Here is an 18,991-nt window from a genome sequence, read left to right as displayed (position 1 = left end):
CCACTGTACTGTGACTCCCTAGGATGCGATGCTTTCCCATCCTGTCCCTGCTTGGAAAGAGTGGAGTTTCAGGAAATGTCCGAAAATCAGTTTCTCAAGTTAGACCGTGGTTAGATACCTGGGCGAGCTTACTGTCTCAGGACATTTTTCAGGGAGTATTTATGTAATGGCTGAGCATGTGCGTGTTCACACCCAGAGCAAGGCCGTGGCTCAGGTGGGAAGGGCCCTGGCCACGTGGCAGAGGTGTGGCTGCTGTGAGCTGTGTGAGTCAGGGTGTCATGGTGCATGCTCAATGGCAGAGAGTGGAGTCTGGCTGGTGACTCTAGCTCGTGCCCATAGTCTGCACACCTGGCGGCACAGGGCATGAGAATTGGGTTGGGAGCCCCAGCCCACCAAGGTGGCTCCTGCACTGTAGATTCCTACTCCTTGTTCCAACTCCTGTTCTGGGGTCCAAACAGGACATTAAAAAAGAAGGGATAACTCAGGCTTTATAATGCTACTTGTCTTAGGATCACTGTGGGGATTTTGAAGAATTTTTCAGGGTGACGATAGTGCTGTTCACAAAAGGGGTGATAGATGAGGTTTGTTCCTGTTAGGACTTCGGAGAGGGCCTCAGGGAGTTTGGTACAGAGCACTCTCTCCACACTGCGGTGCGTGGGGGGTTCAATGCTGCGTGACCTGAGCACAGGATTGAATTTACTAGGCGAATTTTAAAATGCATTTCTATTTTCAAAATAATATAGGAGAGAGGATAAAGTGAAGAGTATTATAAATTAATTAAAAACATTTTTTCTAAACAGGGAGTTTTGAAAAATAAGTGGTCCATACTCTACTTGCTGCTGAACCTCAGCGAGGACCCTCGTAAGCAAGCCAACAAGGTGGGTGGTGATGCCGGAGTGTGGGGGCCTGCTTCTGCAGCTGGGAAAAGCAGAGAAGAGCAAGAGTGAGTCTGGCTGCGAGGCCAAGCAACTGCCTTCTTTTTAAGGGCTTCTTTAGTGTGCAGCTTCCCTAAGCTGTGCTTCAGAGTCAGGTAAATGAGCCTGACTACTTGGCGGGTTTTAAACCTGTGCTTTGCATGAGGCCAGCATGGGTGACCCACCTTTCACAGGCAGGAACAGCCGGGCGAGCTGTTGCACCCTCGTCAGGGTCAAGTGAGCGGCCCTCACTCCGCTCCCGCCCCCGCTCCCGCTCTGGCCCTCGATGTGTTGGAGAATGCTCTGGTCATAGACGGTGCTGGAAGCTCCCCACTGCAGACCTTTGGGCTGGGCAGCTGAGTGCTGTGGGCCAGGGTTAGGTGTCTCTCTGAAGCCTGGGTGCTACACTCTCTTCGCTGAGAATAATACCAGACCTTTATTTTTTATTATTTTTAAAATTAAAATGTACTGGTATATTAGCAGCACATAATGTTTGCATTCATTTTAGGGAGTAGGTGTTGTACTTGACATATCTTAAAATTAATTTTATTCTCCTTTCCATCTCCAGAGTGCCTTCCCATTTGCTAAAGATCCATCTCCATTTCCCATGTTCTTTATTTTTCTAAAGCTTCTACACAGCTAAGGAAAGAATAGAGTGAAGAGACAACCTACAAAATGGGAAAAAAATTTGGCTAGCTACTCCTATGACAGGATTAATAGCTACAATTTATAAAGGACTAAAAAAAAAGATCGAACTAAAAATAAAAGACCCAATGAAAAAATGGGCAACCAAAATGAATGGACACATCTCAGACGGTCAGATAACCAGTAAGTACACGAATGCCTAGTGTCTCTGGCCGTCAGAGAAATATGCAAGTCAAACAACCTTGAAAGTCCATCTTACTCTAGAAAGCATGGTCAGCATCAGAAAAATCAGACTTTTAAAACTTACTGAGTTCCAGTTTATGTGGGTTCAGAAATAAATAAAGTGCTTAGTTATCAGCCGTTGAAATAGTTGTTGAAGAAAACCAAATCGTCAGTGCTGGTGGACTTCAGAAACACCTTAGCCAGTGCACTGCTTGCTGGGTGGTTGTGCGTCCACCGCCAGGTCCAGAGGAGCTGTCCTCTGAGGTGGGGGCTGCAGTGTGACGTCCTGTCCCTGATCTCTGCCACTTTCATTTCAGGTGTCCAGCTATGCATCCCTGTTTGCACAGGCCTTACCCAGAGATGCCCATTCTACCCCTTACTACTACGCTCGGCCACAGACACTCCCACTCAACTACCAGGACCGGAGCACCCAGGCGGTGCCCAGCCTGGGCAGCCTGGGCAGCAGCGGCATCAGCAGTATCAGTGCGGGCACTGTTGGTGGCCCTGGGCCTGGTCCGCAGCCTCTGCTCCCAGGGTAATGCAACCTGACACGGCCAGGCTGTGGGATGGGCAGTGGGACTTAGGGCCAGCCGAGGCTCGCGTGTGCCCCAGCATGCTGGCAGGGTCTGCAGGCTTTAGTCGGGTGGCTCACACTGGGCTGTTTGAGTAGTACAGCTTGGGTTATCCTCAGGCTGATGGTTCTGGTATGTTCTGTGTGGAAGAGTAGATGTTGGGAACCAGGACTGCAGGGCTAAGCCGTGACAGTCTTTGCAGTTTAGCCTGCTGTCCAGTCTGATTACCTTTTGGGCAGACAGAGCTCATGATTGAGAGAAAAGCAGGGCCCAGGGTCTCAATGGACCTTCAGGAGCTTGTTTCTAAGTACACATTCTGTGCAGAGGTGAGAAGGTGGCCTTGTGCATTGCCACTGTTCATTTCTGAGAATCACAGTGGAACAGGTGACCCTGTGACAGTGCAGGGACTCGGCATGAATACCCGGTGTTCCCCAGGAGAGCGCAGGGGCCTGGGTTACTGCAAGGCTGTCGGGCTTGGAGTTTGGGACGTGAGTGCCAGGCAGGAATAGGGAGTGAGGCTCAGTGTTCTGTGAAGAGCAGCTCCTGCTTTTTTTTTTTTTTTTTTTTTCTATTTTTTTTTGTCTTTTTCCTTTTTATCGGTACCAGGGATCGAACTCACGACTGCCTGCTTGCAAGGCAGGCGCTTATGCCACTGAGCTAAATCCCCAGCCCGCAGCTCCTGCTTTTAAGGAGTATCTGGCAGAGGTGGTGATGGTGTGGCTCTAGATGCTTAAGCCCCTGCCCGGGGAATGTGGAAGTCATGTTTCACTGAGAATTTCCCAGTGCTGGTGTGGGCACTGTGAGTCCAGTGTTGTAGAAAGCCAACAGCGAAGGAACACATCCAGGAGGTGGAGCAAGGCGTCCCCTGCTCTGCAGTGCAGCCCCAAGAACAGCCTGCACAGCCCGGGAACCTGCCTGACTCTTAGGGTTGTGCTCCCTGGGTAAAGCCAGGTGTCGCCTCTCTTGAGTTAGTGTAATTCAGGGCAGCAAGATGAAGCTGTAGAAAGGAAGGGTGATCAGGGAGACTGTGTAAGACAGGCACATGTTGCTTCCTCTGTCCAGACAGTCTCATCAAGGCCCAGCTGTTGGAGACTGCCTTCGACCACAGCTGGGGTCCCGCCTCGCCTGGACTCTGACTGCCACTCAGCCTTCTCAAACCCCTGGCCCTAAGGGTATCCCAGGTGCTGTGTCCCGAAACACAACGAGGTCGAGGAGAGACGGGGATTCGAGTGGTAAGATGCCTTCCAGTGTTGGTTTCACTCCTTTCAGGCACTGAGCCAGACCTCTGTGTTTGGGTTTCCTGCTGTTTGTGTCTTGGCCCTGTTGTGGCCTGGTTCTGCAGGCCATCGCCGCCTGTCTCCTGTTGTCCAGTCCTGGTGCCCCTGCTTCTTGGCTGGCTCCTGGGTGACCTGCTATCCTTGCATTGCTGTTTCCTAGCCACACCTCTTGGTCCCTTTGCTTTCCTGGTCTGCTGTCCTTCTGGGAAGCCTCTGGCTGCTCATTCCCTAGTCTGATTTCCATGAGAGGCCACATCTGTGTAGGTGATGTTGCTGGTAGCTAGGGTGGTGCCTGGAATGTTGGAGGAGTACGTGGACAGTGTGCTGGATAGTGAAGAAGACACTGGCCCTGCAGTCCTGCTAGATTCCCAGAGGAAGTGGCGTGTGATGCACAGAGCAGCACTAGACCCTTGTGCATCCTCAAGACTGAAAAGGCTTTGCTCTTCATCTTGAGCTGCAGGCTCTGAGGTTGCTGTGGGTGCTGCCTGTCATTGCAGGAACGCAAGGGGTGGGGAACCTTTGGGGACCACATGAGCACGGTGCTGCCATTGGCTGTGGCAGTGTGTCCAGTGTCACACACTGCCCAGTGTGAGAGCTGCTCACCTGCCAGCCTTGTGCAGCAGCCGTGTTGGGTGCTGGGCTAGTGCCTGGACCCGGCTGGAGGCGGCTTCCTTGGTTTCCGTGCAACACTGAGCACACAGCAGATCTGAAGCAGCAAAGAGATTTGCGGCGGAGCAGAGTGGCAGGAAATACACACCAAGGAAGCTGCTTCTGGCCAGATGCATTAGGAAGTGCATCACGTGGGAACACACGGTTTAGAAGATAGGTGTTTTAAAAACAGTTCCATTCCAGGAACTGTGTGTTGCTTACCAGAGACCTTAAATATGGAGATACAAACAGGTTGAAGAGAGGCGATTGGGAAATCTCACATACCCTAACTGTAAGGCAGACGGGTGGTTGTCACTGTCAGAGTGGCCTTTAGGAAGCAGGACCCAGGACAGAAGGGCTATGTAATGAGGATAGGAACTAACCCCCCCCCCCCGATTTTATTGGTACATTTTAGGTTGTCTTAGTTACTTTATGCTCGTTGCTGAGACAAAATACCTGATGCCCAAGTTGGGAAAGGAAAGGTTTATTTCTTATAGTTTTTGGAGGTTTCAGTCCACACACAGTCAGCTCCCAGGCAGGCGTGCATGGCTGGGCCGCAGTTCATGGCAGCCGCAAACAGTAAGCAGGCACCAGCAAAGAGCAAGACACACCTTCTTCCTGCCATTACATCACATGCTGGCTCCACCCCTATGTGGGTGGAGCACTGACACCATCAATCCAAGCACTATACAATGAACCATCACAAATGAACAATGCAAACTCATGAGGCCTGGGGGACACAAACATAAACCATGACATAGATGTACATAGTGGTCACACTGATCATAGAGAATCTGTGCCCGTGCGTTCTGTAACTTGTTTCTGTTTTCTTTTCCCAATCCCCTCCCTCCCTTCAAGCCCTTTCCTCCTCATTTACAAAAGCTTTGTTCCCATGTGTTCCATTTCTCATTTTTCTTAACTTTTTCCTTTACTTTGCTGCTCCTACCTAGTTCTTCCCATTTGAACATTTTCTTCCTATTTCACAATACCTCTTATATATTTTGATCCTTATTTATACTTTCAACTTCTCACATTAGAGACATAATTCAGTATGTACACTAATGTGTCCAGTTTATTTCACTTAAGACTCAAGGTGCATCCATTTACTGGACAGGCACATTCTTAAGGAAGATACTGTAACCCTAGTCCTGGATCCCATGTGCAGAGAGCAGGATACATGGACAGACTGGAAAGGAGAGGAGATGAGCCAGCCCATAGTCACAGTTGGGCGTGCCTGCCACCCTCTACCTGAGGGGTGTGCAGATGGAGCAGGCGGTGAGAGGACAGTGAGCCACTTGCTGACCTGACTCTGAGTGCTGGTTCCTCTGTCCGCTGGCATTGTGGACTGCGGGGTCTCCTCCTGCTCCTTGCCTGAGCCTTCTCATACTCTGGGTGTGCTGAGGAGTGGTGGGGACCACAGTGTCTTCCCTGCGCTGTGAGTGCCTTTTCCAGGGAGTGTGTTGGGAGCTTGTGCCATACCCTTCTGTGAAAGACCTACTTCTGCAGAGTGACTGCCCCCGGTGATCTGTATGGCTGCGGCCCTGAATCTGAGAGGCCTTTAGAGGAGACGCTGTGCAGGCCCTGCCGCTCTGCCCTGGCCTTACCTGTTTTTATCGGGTCCTCGGTTGCAGTATGTGATGTTGTCCAGGTGGCAAATACGTAATGCAGAGATAATAATGTTGGGTGTACTCATCTGAAGATGCATAATTCAATGATTGCTATTTTAAAACCCATTTTATAGGTACCATGGAAATTACTGAAGCAGCTCTTGTGAGAGATATCTTGTACGTCTTCCAAGGCATTGATGGCAAAAACATCAAAATGAGCAGCACTGACAATTGTTACAGAGTGGAAGGAAAGGTACAGTAGCATAAAATCCGGTTTCAACGTCCAAGAATAAGGCAGCCGCCACGCTGTCCAGAGGGCGAACTGTTGGTTTGGGAGCTGGCCCTGGGACTTGCTGGGACCCCCATGGCCTCTGCGTCAGTGCTGCTTCCTCCCCACACACTAATGTCACAGGGGCCGGGACAGCAGCCTAGCTTGGGCTTGGTCCTGGCACAGAATTCCAGGTCAGAGTCTGGCTTGCTTCAGTGTCATCTCCCAGAGTGGCCTTCCTGCAGCCCTGTTGTGTTGCCCTGTGGCTGTCAGCCCTTCTCAGAGGGACAGAGGTCACAGATGTCTGAGCCACGAAGCCAGGGGTCCCAGGTGAGGACCCTGCAAGAGATGCTCCTTCAAGGTGTTTTCTTGTCTTGCCAGTGCACATGAGTTACTTTTCACTTTCGGGTTGAAAGCTAAGTATAGCAGTAAAAGCACAAGTGGTTCAGGGAAGTAATAGTGAAAATTCGAGTGTTGATTGCTCATTTTTGGTGTGCTTACTTTTTAGGCAAACCTCAACAAGTCTTTGCGGGACACGGCAGTCAGACTTGCTGAGTTGGGATGGCTGCATAATAAGATCAGGAAGTATACTGACCAGAGGAGTATGGACCGTTCATTTGGACTAGTAGGTCAGGTGTGTTCATCATGACTTGCTTTGGAAATGATGCTTAATCTGCTTAAAATCTCCTGTGAATATGATGTCTGGAGAGGCCTTTATAATACTGCGTTGGTCCCAGTGATGCTTTTGGGTCCATGCAAAGATGGTGAGCAGATGGGTGAGCAGCTGGGGAGGCTGCCCTGGCCAAGGAAGGCATTTAGAGAAGCAGGGATGCTCCGGGGAGGGCCCTGCCCTGCTGTTGCTGCGGCCACCCCGAGGGTAAGGAGGGGAGCCAGCTTGATGTGGCCACATCTAGGGCACAGGGCACCCTGAGGTGGACCCTGGATGCCACAGTGCTAGAGTTGGTGACATGCTGCTGCTGGGTGACTGAGGCTGGCGTGCTGCCCACAGTGCAGTAGCTTCGTTCCCACTTGTCATGGGCACCTGGGGAGAAGCTGCAGTCAGCAAACTGCAGTGTTACCAAAGTCCCAGCTCCCCTTGCTGATGAGGCAGCTTCAATTTCCCCTGTGCCTTGATTCTTTAGCAGTGGTCATTGCCAATGGGGCTCTCTGCATTTTGAGTCTCATATAGCAGCGAGGCTGGGGCAGGAGGTGGCTGTGCAGTGCTGAGAGCATGGTTCTGTAGGGAGACACCCCAGGGGTCATGGCTTTACCCAGAGCGGAAGTTCATTCTGAACGGTTATGTCCTATCTGCCCTCATTTCTTTGGAGATGACAGGGTGCATGCTCCCTGCTAGCTGTGGGTGAGCCCAGCCCATCCACCATTCCCCTCCAGTGTGGGGCAGAGTGAGGACAGAGACCCGCAGGGCGGGTCCTCAGCACAGGCAGCAGTGGCCCAGGTACTGCCCCATGGCCTCCTCCCTCCCAGCCACAAGTGTGACTGCTGAGTCTCGGCCATGTCCCAAAGGGTCCCAGTCATGTCTTTGTTGCTGTCATCCAGTTATGCACACAGCTGCACCAGAAGATCCTGGGTAGGCTACTAGATGAGCAGCAAAATACAACAAAATACAAGAAGCTAAACGTTACGTAGATGTTTTAAATGTATACTAAGTTTATCTGTGAAATAGTACATATTTAAGGGGAACCAGGTGAAGTACGATACAGGAATACACTGCACAGTTCTCCATCAGGGTAAACAGGCCTGTCTGCTCCACTGTCCTCTCTAATGGTGAAGCTTTCGGAGTCCCTTTCTGTGGCTGTATTGAAATGTCCTGTCCATTGTTGTCAGCTGAGGCCCGCACAGCAGCACATGGAGCTTCTGTGTCTCCTGGCCCTGGGACTTCATCCTCCCTGGCCGACTGCTCTGCACTGTCTCCCCAGACTCCTATGCCTGCTCACTGCCGTTCTCTGTCCTGCCCTCTTGCCCCTACTCACCGCCATCCTCCCTCCCTGCCCTCCTGCCCCTGCTCACTACCATTCTCTGTCCTGTCCCTGCTCACCGCTGTTCTCTGTCCTGCCCTCCTGCCCCTGCTCACCACCGTTCTGCTTGTGGGCCTGTGTGGGTCCATGGAGATCCTGTCACCCCAGCAGTGTGGCTTTGATGTGGCTCTTGTCAGTATTACTGCTGGAATTTTAATACTGTGCACACGAAGACAAGCAGTGCAAACCAGAGCAAACCTGGGTGCATCCTGAGTTGCCGAGTTCTAAATTTTGTCAGTTAAGTACAGTCTAGGCAGATCATCGAGACAGGCGGAACTGAACCCTCCCTGCCTGCCACTCCTCCCACAGAGCTTCTGTGCGGCCTTGCATCAGGAACTCAAGGAGTACTACCGGCTGCTCTCTGTCTTACACTCTCAGGTAAGTGTCTTCTTTTTGTTTTTAGTCCTTCGTGCTTTGAAGAGTTACCAACGTGAAGCTCTGTGGTCACTCTGCGTTGAAGCAGCGTGTTGTAATAGCACTCATGAGTGCCAGATAACTGAAGCTTCATGGAGTCCTAGAGCCAGCAGGTTGCTTGTTTTGGACTGTGGGCCGTTCCAAGGCCACTTGAGTGTTCAGAGCGCTGTCATGTTCTCAGAGGAAGCCTCTGGCTTCATTGTTTGCTTGTGGTCACTTTGTGTGTGAAGAACTCACAGGCCTGAGTTTACACGTGAACTTTCCATGCTGTCTTTCAGTTGCAGCTTGAGGATGATCAGGGTGTCAACTTGGGACTCGAGAGTAGCCTGACACTGCGGCGCCTCCTGGTTTGGACCTATGACCCCAAAATAAGACTGAAGACGCTCGCGGCCCTTGTGGATCACTGCCAAGGTCCTTTGGGTTACTGTGTGTGCCTCCTGCTGTGCGTGGTCCCGGTGCCATTGCCTGTGCTCCTCTCTGCTTGCTCAAGCTGGTGGCTCCCAGCATCTTTGCTTCCCTCTGGGCAGGGCATATCCATGCTTGCTGTCTCTGTGTTGAAGTTCCTTGTTTGAATGTTCACTTGCCCCTCTCCCGGCTCGAGCTTCTGTGTTTCCAGCTGCCTTCTGGCTGTTTGCCCATGTTTTGCCCCCTGGCGGGAGCTTCTCTTGGCCTATACTGCACTGCAACAAGAGTGGGTAGAGAAAATGGTGGTGCACTGAGGCAGTGCAGTATCCTGGGACCATGTAAGGGTGGACTCACAGAACGTGTGCTGCTTCTGTGTGTCCCAAACAGCAGAATGAAGTTAGAAGCTCCATCTAAAAGATGTGAAAAGGCTGGGCGTGGTGGCATATGTCTGTTATCCTAGTACTTGGGAAGCTGAGGCAGGAGAATTACTGTTAGTGGGAGTCCAGGCCGGGATACACTGTGAGGTTAAAGTCAGCCTGAATTGTGTAGTGAGAGCCTGTCTCACAAAAAAAAAAAAAAAAGATGTGAAAAGCTACGTGAGGTCTTAAGTGTGTAGCTGGTCACTTGTTGCTGTGTTTGCAGCTGGAAGGCCCTTTGCTGTGGTTAAGGGAGTAGGCCTGTCTGGCTTATGTAAAGGGTAGATTTGCTGGTGCTTCTGCTGGGTCCAGGGTGGTATTCATGGCAGGAAGCGGACGCACTTCATCTCCATGCCTCGGCCATGCCTGACTTGAGGTGCATGCTTCGTGCTGAGAGGTCCACTTGGGTGCTTAGCCTCCTCCTTTGTTCTCCAGGAAGGAAAGGAGGGGAGCTAGCCTCCGCCGTCCACGCCTACACGAAGACGGGAGATCCATACATGCGGTCGCTGGTGCAGCACATTTTGAGCTTGGTGTCTCACCCGGTGCTGAGCTTCCTCTACCGCTGGATCTACGACGGGGAGCTGGAGGACACCTATCATGAGGTGAGGCCATGATGGTGCTGCTGAGCCTCGAGCGAGGAGGCGCCGGCGCCTCTCCCATGGTGGTTCCCTGGGGCTGTCTGAATGGGGCGCCTGCACTTCAGCTGAGTGCCGCGCCTGCACTTCAGCTGAGTGCCAAGCACGTTTGCATGGTGCCTTGAGCACCAGTGTGTCATGGGATGGCAGAGCTGTGTTTGCCTCGTGGCCAGTTCTCCCCGTCTGAGCAGCTGCTTGGGCAGGCTTCCTGGCAGGTTGGTGGCACGGCTGGGTGGGCTTCCTGATGCCTCAGCATAGAGGTTCACCTGTGGGCTGCTTCGTGACTCACTTCGATCACCTCTGTGCCAAAGGTTGGCATGAAGCAGATAGTTTGTGTGTGTGTGTGTGTGTTTACTGTGTGAGATAATGGGCACTGCTTTAGCACAGTGTGTGTTCTTAAACATCATCGAACACAAAAACCGCATGAGCTAGGTGGGGGTGACACACAGGCATTGCTAGTAACAGTAAAACAGCAGAAGGTTAGGAACTTAGGAAGCTGAAGTAGCTCAGAAATCCATGAGTACTACAGCAGATGTGGCACTAATCTGGAACAAGCCTGTCGTCTGTGTGGGCAGCTTGGGAGGCTGAGCTGCAGTGTCCAGCTCGGGGTCCTGACCCTGAGTGGCACCTGGAAGCCGGCTGGGGCAGGGGCGGAGCTTCCTGGGGGGTGGGTTGTGAGTTCCTGTGTTCCTCCTCATGGACGTTGCATATAGGCAGACATGGAGTGTGTGCTTCCTAACTTGTCAAGGTGCTGGTATAACCTACTGCTTTGAAAATAAACATTGCAGCCGAGCCACCTGTGCATGGTATTGTGTTATGGATGCTGTGAGACCCATAGATGGGTTTTGTGTGTTACACAAGCCCATTGTGCAGTGGCTTTTTTCATTACTTGTACTGTGTCATTGTGTGGACAGGTTAGTATTTGACTGTGTTCCTGTTGGTGGAACTTGTGTTCTCTGCAGGGAATTATTAAGAATGTTCTTCTGTGTGCTCCCTTTGTGTAGTCTCCAAAGTACCACTGGCTTGAGCCACCAGGAGTAGGGGTTTGACTATACCATCAGGCATCTTGTATTGCTGATGCAGATGGAGCTAATTCTTCCCATCTGTCTTTTTACTAACGAAGTTAATAAGCCATACATGGCATAGTCACGCCTGCACCCATGGTTCCAGTTGCCTGCAGAGACACTTATGAAGCCTGGCCCTATGATGGTCGTGTTGGAGAACATTCTGCAAGTCGGGACCCTCAGGTGGATCTGTTGCAGGTTTACCTACCACAGGGTCAGTGTCTCAGCCTAGAGCATCGGGATCTGAGGTGCTCTGAAATAGCCTCAGGTGATGGTCAGAGGCGTGCCCACTGAAACACTGTCCACAGGGCCTCCAGCTTGTGTGTGTGGAACATGAAGGAATTGAGTGTTTATGCATTGCATTACGTGCATGCCAGTACAGATACTGCTTAACCACTGGACTTAAACCGCAGCGTACTCTTTGGACATAACGACCTGGCTTTTCTTTCTGTGATCTTACGGAGGAAGCCCCAGGGTCTTGTTTTGTGCTGCACACCTTGTCTATACAGCACGGAGTTTCCGCCTGAGTACAGCATGGTGCAGCCCTGTGGGTTTATGTGCTGTTGTCTGTTACAGCACTGTGGGTACAAGGTGTGCACACACAAGCCAGGTCATCAAGTTGGTGTCTCCTTTGGCCGCTTCCTTGTGCTGAACATTTCAGTGCTTGTACCATGTACAGCTCCTTATCTAGTGGCCAGTCTGTTTAACCACCTAGACATGCAGTGACCTCGGCTGCTACGTGAAGAATGTTGCTATTCCGGAATCCGAAATCCTCAACACTTTTGGCTCCCTGCACTTCAGATGAGTGGCATTCAGCCCGGAGTGTGGCTAGGGCTTGCATCCTTGTGTGGTGGCGTGTGCGTCCTACACTAGCTTGTGCCATGGGTCTTTCTCTTCTGCTCTGCTCCTCACATCATGTTTCTTGGCATTAGTACAGATGCATCTGCTTTAATGTGGGGAATGGGCCGACTCATTGTGGCACTAATTTGCATTTCCCTGGTTCCTGGTAAGATCATGCAGCTCTTCAGCTTATTGGTATTTCTGTTTTCTACTATTTGCCCATTCATGTTCCTTTGCCTATTTTTCCTGTGGATGTTTCTAGAACTGAATCATGGGTAGTATTAGGTATTTGGATATGTTGTATATATAATTTCACTTTTCTTTCATTTTTGAATTATTTAAGACTTACAGAAAAGTAGTAGTACAGATACTACCTTTTCGACTGTGCCTGGACAAACACTCCACAAGTTTGCACTCCGTCACTAGCTTCCCACGCTCCCAGCCACACTTCAGCCCTTGTTTCTGGATCTTTCACTTCCTGTCTCCCTGTCTTTTGGGAATGTTATTGAAATGGCTCTGCTGTATGGGTTCCTATCCGCAGGCTGCAGAGATGCAGACTTCATTTTTTTTTTCTTCTAGTACCAGGAATCAAACTCATGACCTCCCCCTTGCGGCAGTGCTGTGCCACTGAGCCACATGCCTAGCCTTTTTCTCTTTTCAGTTTCATTACTGTCTACATTTTTACGTAGGCAGTTAGAATTAACTAGTCAGTTCTGCTAAAAGTTTTGTTTGTATTTTTATAGTGATTGCATATTTAATTTCTAGATTAAGGTGTTCTTATGCTTCCTATGCTTTTTGTTTTGGTTTTTTGAGACAAAGTCTCCTTGTGTAGCCCAGACAGGTCTTGAACTCACGCAGTCTCTTGCCTCAGCCTCTCTGAGACCTGGCATTGTGGATGTGTGACACCTCGCCTGGCTCATCCTCCTGTGTACTTATGCTAGTAAAACAGAATTGAAAGCCCTGAAGAGGGTTGTCTTTCACTAATGGTTATTTTGAGGCAACTCAGCTTTCAGTGTTGTGCATCTCACCAGTGCTGATGTCTTCCGTAGGCCAGGTTGGTCTCTTCCCTCAGTAGGATAAGGAATTCTGTTTCCTTCCCGAGTTCTGGGCCTGCACTCCCCTTTAATCTGTAGCTTTTGTGTAGATCTAGGTTATTTTATTATTTTTAGCTTTTTATGTGCATTTTTAAATTGCCTTTTGTCTGAGCTTGTAATTTGCTTTGCATTTAGAGTCACATCACTATTTAAACTGCTGTGGAGCTGGTATTTTTGCCTATGACCCAGTGCAGTGGCTGTGCCTTTCCCTGAGGTGCGCAGGTGGGAGAGGAAGCACTTCACAGTACTTGACTGAACACAGTGTGAGCTACCTGAGCCCTGACCAGTCCCGAGTATGGGATCAGTGCCTGCCTGTGTGGGCTTCATCCGGTGCTGGGGGCAGCTCTGTCTTCACTTCCATGTTGGTGGGCTCACTTGATGCGCAGTCTGGTCCCAGCTTGGTGCTTTGGGTTTCTGTGTCCTGGATCTTTCCTCTGCCTCAGTCCTTTCTTCCATTTTTCAGGGTGCACTGTGGCTGCCCCTGGGTCCTGTGTTGCCCAGGTTGGAGTCAGGCACCTGGGAAGCACATGATACCTCACCCAGCACCACGCCAAGCCCTGAAGAACGAGGCTGAGGGTGAGGGATTCCTGGGGTGGTGGCCTCAAGGCCTCTGGTCTCTTTGTAGATCTTTTCATCTCCTGTTATCTGGTCGGAACCCTACCTTTACAAATTTTCATTTAAGTCTTTAATTTTGGAAAAGTTCTCTAAGTAATACTTGTATCATACACATTTGCTAGTTTCAAGAATTACATTGTGTACTTGATCATTATGTAATTAAAACCTGAGAATTTTTGTCTTTGTTTCTGATAAGTGTAACTTTTTCTCACTCTGGCTAAGGTGAATTGCAAATTGTAACACTGAATTTCCTCAGGTGTCTCTGGATGCAGGAGCTGCATAATGGAATGTCTGTATAGGAAGTGCCACTTCCCACAACCATAAGAGAGTAAAATACCAAGCAAGAGGTAGAAATTGCAAAGAAAGGATCAGGACCGACACAGAAACTATGGTGCTGGAGAGCCTGGTGCTGGAGGAGAGCCGCTTGTAGCGCTGCAGTGGTGCTTGGAGGGAGAGGAGAGTCGGGGCTACAGAAGGACGAGGGAGGTCACCAGGACCCAGAGGAAAAGGAGGAAGGCAGACACAGTACTCAGGCATCCTGTGGCTCCCGGGTTGGGGAATGAAATGGTTGTGAGTGCAGAAAATCACGAATCTACCTGTCCAGGGGCCTCAGCAAACTCAGTGTGGTATGAACACAGAGACCCAAACAGGAGAACGATCAGCCATATAGAGCCAAACCAGTGAAAGGTTCTAAGCAGCAGAGGCAAGCACACATGTGACGAGCACTTCTTGTGGGGAACTGGGAAGCAGCGGTGGTGGAGCGTGGGCTCGACGGCAGAGGAAAGACTCATTGGGACCTAGAACTTAAGATTTCCAGATAATAAAACCAGAGAGAGTGCCTAGAAATGCATGCAAAGAGACTGGAAGTCTGCATCAACCTGCTTAGTTAGAAATTGAAACCATAATCCAGAAAATTCAACGAAGAACAGCCCGTGAGTGCACAGCTGCTCTAGAGAATGCTAGCCAAATATTTGAAGCGGGAACACTAGGTCTTCCAACCCTTTGGGCAGTAGAGTGGGAGGGCCCTATCTTACCAGGCCCTCTAGCGCTGCACAGACTGTATGCCCACACCCTTTATGCTTACAGGTATAAAATCCCGGATAACAAAAGCACTGGAAAACAGTTCACCTCATTGAAAGGACTGGACCCCAGCCCTGGCCAAGAAGGTTGGCCGTTCAGTAAAAAGCAAGCTGTTAATGTAACACACCACAACAGGACAGAACCAGGAAGGCAGAAGACACGTAATCAGCGTGGTTTCGCTGATGAGCATTTGGTGAGATTCAGCACCTTTCCCTGATAAAAGCACCGAGTTAAGAATAAAGGAACTGAGGTGTGAAGGGCGGCTTGGAGCTCTGGGACTGCCAGCCGCACAGCCTTGGTGAAAGGCGGCAGTGCCTGCTTTGTCTACATTCCTGCTCCTGATCCATGCCATGCAGGGAGCCTGGGCAGGCCAGGAGCATTGGAACTCCAGACTGGGAAGAGGAGGAACTGTAACACACACACGCACGCTCACACGCTCGCACGCGTGTGAGCACTGTGTAGGGTCACAGAGCTGAGAGAGACACCTGCGTCTAAAAAACAGGCTCTCCAGTGAGCAGGGTCCAGGAGCAGTCACCACAGTCAATCGGCTGTGTTTCTGAGCTCTGGTGACTGGGCCGCACGCCGGCTTCAAAACAAGTGACAGGTTTAGGGCTGCGGAGTGGACCCGAGGAAGCAGGCCTTGCCCTGTGAGACACTGTATGTGACCCTCGTGGCAAAGACTGACTGTGTGCCATCCCCAGGCATGTTGGCCTCACGTGGTGGCCTGCAGCGCGGCGGGGTTGAAGTGGTCTCCCTGGGTCTGTGTCCCACAGACCTAGAGGAAAGCTGCTCACTCAGAGCACCCTTCTCACTGTGTCTCGTCGGAGGCCTGGTGTCTGCTCCACAGTGATGAGAGGTCACGGGGCAGTCCCAGTAACGTGTTCTCTCGCTTCCTGTTGAGTTGACAGAGTGGTGTAAACGGAAAGGCCTTGAGAGGAAGATGTGCCGGTAAGATGAGCGAATTGCAGCTCTGTTCTGACCTCCGCTCCTGTTGCTGTGTTTGCCGGGCAATTGGTTCTGCTCTGGGTCCTGCTCTGTGTGCACTGCCGTCTGCTGGCCACTGCGAGTGCTCAGCTTGGAGGATGACCTAGTTGCCTGGGGCCTCTCAGGGTTTAAATTAAATTTTCCTGTTGTTGCCCAGATAGAAACCAGCTGCTGTCCAGCCTTCGGGGCGAGTTAGCGTGTTGTCTGAAAAAACTAACGCTTCTATTTCAGTGAATAACAGACAATAGAATTGGTAAGCAGTTAATCTGATCTGCTGGGTGGCAAGCCCTAGAGCAGCCCCAGCACTGTGACTGGCTGACGTGAGACTCACAGTGCGCATGGATGGGTTTTGGTTCTTATCCGGGATGAGTTCAGTGTGTGCGGGAGTGATGAGAACCTCATCAGGGTAGAACTGTGTTTCTCAGTAGGCAGTCTTAGTTATGTGCTGTAAGCAGAAAGGAATTACACATTTAAAAAGTAAGAACAGAAAGATCAGTGAACCTGTTAGTCATTGAAATTGATGGTAAAGGTAAATTTTAGTTACAAGTGTAGCATTCCCATCCCGCATTTATAAAAATGTTACCATTTATTCTTGTGCCTACTTCCAAAGGACGGAGAATATACAGAATTGATACTGCCTTGCTGTTACAAGGCTCAGATGGAAGAACTTGGCCTCATTTAAATTGTGTTTCTCTGAATATTTACCCTCCGTAGTAAATGTCTGTGCCAGAAGAAAACACATCTTTGTTAATTATCCTATGAAAATTATGTCATTAAAAAAATACCAGTAACATGTTTACTATTTTTTAAATTTTTTTAAATTAAAAAAAAATATATATATATATAAAAGGGGAGAGTAAAATGAAAGAGGACATAACAACACAGGTCAGAACACAACAATTTAAGCAACATAGTGTTTCACCAAAGGATAACCAAACATAACAGTAGTTACCATAGTGTCTCTTTCCTTGAAATGTTTGAGTATGTCTTCGTATGCTATCAAACATAACAGGACAGTGTAAAACCATTCAAGAGGGTAAAAGTCTTATAGGATATTTAGAACCCACTAACAGAAAATGAACAACGATTTCTATATTATCTCCTTGACTATAAAAATTTTTATTTATACTATTACATATAATAAAATCCAATAAGATACAACATGATAAAACTAATGGAGACAGAAGAACAAAAACTTGGTGGGACTTCAAAACAAGTTGATATTAAATCAGCACTAGCTATTATAGTCTTGTTTTCTTAAAAAAACCTGTTCATACCATTACAGACAAAAAAATCAAACACCCCAGAATAAAACCATTCCAATAATGAATGAAAACATTGTATGGCTTTGCCGGGCGTGGTGGCTCATGCCTGTAATCCCAGCACTTGGGAAGCTGAGGCAGGAGGATCATTCCGAGTTTGAGACCAGCCTGGGCTACAAAGTGAGCTCAAGGCCAGCCTGAACTGCATAGTGAGACCCTCTCTCAAAAAAACAAAACAAACAAACAAACAAAACAATAAAATGGGGAATCATGGCTACCACATACTTTTATGTATTCTTACCATTTCTTACACTAGGGAAACTAACTTATTTGCTAATTCTTTTACTGAACGATAATTTTTTCTGATTTAAAACTTTTTGTACAGAGTGTAGGGACATAGCTCGGTGGCTCTAGCACCTGCCTGGCAAGTGCGAGGTTCGTAAGTTTGATCCCTGGCACACACACACACACACACACAATTTATACAACTTAAACCTTTTGATTATATAAACACAGAGGAAAAAAATTAAATATTCATCGTAATGAGCAGATGATATTTATATGTATGCCCATTTTTATTATGTGTGTGTTCTATGTATCTATTTTATAACATTTATTTTTTCCTTGAAATAAATAGTATTTGTTACCATTAATATTATTATTCTTAAAATGACCTCAGAAACTCAAATAAGATATCAAACCTTGTATTTGTCAATGTGTGATTCTTAATGAAAATGCCAGCTTCCTCAGAGTCTGTGATAGTTAACGACAGGCTATTTTAATGATTACTATTTTATAATTTATTATATATTCACTTGCTTTTACACAGTAATATGCCCTGACCAAGAATATTTTATTCTAATAAGACAAGAATAATTTTATCCAGAATTTATTCCTCTGTGTTCAGGAGTGAAACTGCTGTAATAATTTCTGGCGTTTTTTTATCAGCAGTGCTAGTGTTGCACTGATTTCATGCAACAGATGGGGCCGTTTAGCACACTTCCCTGTGGTCTTGAACCCTTCCAGCTGCATCAGAACGGTGCCATTAAAGAGAAGGTCGGCAGACCTCAGCCTTAGTGATGGCATTTATATTTCCTGTTTCTTGCAAGGAAATTGCTCTTTGGGGGTCTCTTTCTTCTGGGTCAGGTTTGGATCACTTACATCTTGCCAGGAGATGGGCAGTTCTGTGCTGTTTTGTAACTACTGAACTGTTTCAGCCTCAGCAGTCCGCTGGGTGTTCTCCCTGCCGCTGGTCTGGGGTGATAGGTGCTTGTGGTGAGCTTTGACTTAGGTGGACTCTGTGGCCTGGGGGGCCAGGCTGATGTCCACTCCACCCTGGGCTCTGGTCCTAAGGGCTGGGGTTGGGTCCACTGGCTGTGTCCCTCTCGGAGAGAGCCTGGTACCTTGGTAGAGCGGCAGATCGTGGAGATGAGATGAGCTGGAGCCCTCCAATACCAGGAAGTGAGGAAGAACCCTGTCCCCATAGAGGTGGGACCTCAGGGAAGCATGGCATGCAGAGCTCCCTCTTCTACAAGGAGGGGGTGTGAGGACAGGAGGAGGCTCAAACTCTGGTGCCCTTCCCCATGACAGGTGCCTGGGAGGAGGGCAAGGACAGGGCTTGCCTGGTCTCAGCATGGTCAGAGGACAGGGCCCTCCCCTCTGGTCTGTCAGCAGCATGAATTGGGATGGTGGCCCATGGGGAAGGGGCACACTGGAGGAGTGAGGCTGTCCAGCATCAAAGGACGCACCTCATAGAAGCAGGTGCCTGCAGGGCTGTGGCCAGACATAGTGCCGAGTGACCAAGGGTAGAGTCGTCAGCGGGATGTTGTGGACACGCTGGAGGAAGTCGGTGGAGAGCCTTTCTTTAGCCCAGAAATGGGGCCATTGTCCGGCAGCCCGGAAGCTAGTGAGGAAGGTGAATGTTTATGTAACAGGAAAATGGGGCAGAACAAACAGAAACACAGAATGTAGCATAAACAATGGCTAGTGATTA

At 49.3% G+C, this 18,991-nt stretch overlaps 1 protein-coding gene across 2 annotated transcripts in view; it reads left to right on the top strand.

The window, feature by feature from the left end:
- Window positions 1–18,991, top strand: part of Tubgcp3 (tubulin gamma complex component 3) — a 58,451-nt gene that overhangs the window by 14,113 nt on the left and 25,347 nt on the right. Inside the window, exons 4-11 of one of the 2 annotated variants that reach the window (XM_003477578.5) lie at window positions 801–878; window positions 2,099–2,316; window positions 3,416–3,585; window positions 6,020–6,138; window positions 6,662–6,787; window positions 8,499–8,567; window positions 8,882–9,014; window positions 9,860–10,026. In XM_003477578.5, the coding sequence (XP_003477626.1) occupies window positions 801–878; window positions 2,099–2,316; window positions 3,416–3,585; window positions 6,020–6,138; window positions 6,662–6,787; window positions 8,499–8,567; window positions 8,882–9,014; window positions 9,860–10,026 (1,080 nt within the window). Of the gene's footprint in view, window positions 1–800; window positions 879–1,318; window positions 1,743–2,098; window positions 2,317–3,415; window positions 3,586–6,019; window positions 6,139–6,661; window positions 6,788–8,498; window positions 8,568–8,881; window positions 9,015–9,859; window positions 10,027–18,991 lie in introns of those variants that run through there. The other variant, XM_063247048.1, reaches the window with a different exon arrangement.

This window comes from Cavia porcellus, unplaced genomic scaffold (genome assembly GCF_034190915.1).
Source record: "Cavia porcellus strain 051 isolate PalLab524CR breed Dunkin Hartley unplaced genomic scaffold, mCavPor4.1 scaffold_4, whole genome shotgun sequence".
NCBI lineage: Eukaryota > Metazoa > Chordata > Mammalia > Rodentia > Caviidae > Cavia > Cavia porcellus.
The sequence above is the reverse complement of the archived record's forward strand: the minus strand, read 5'-3'. Positions and strand labels throughout refer to the sequence as shown.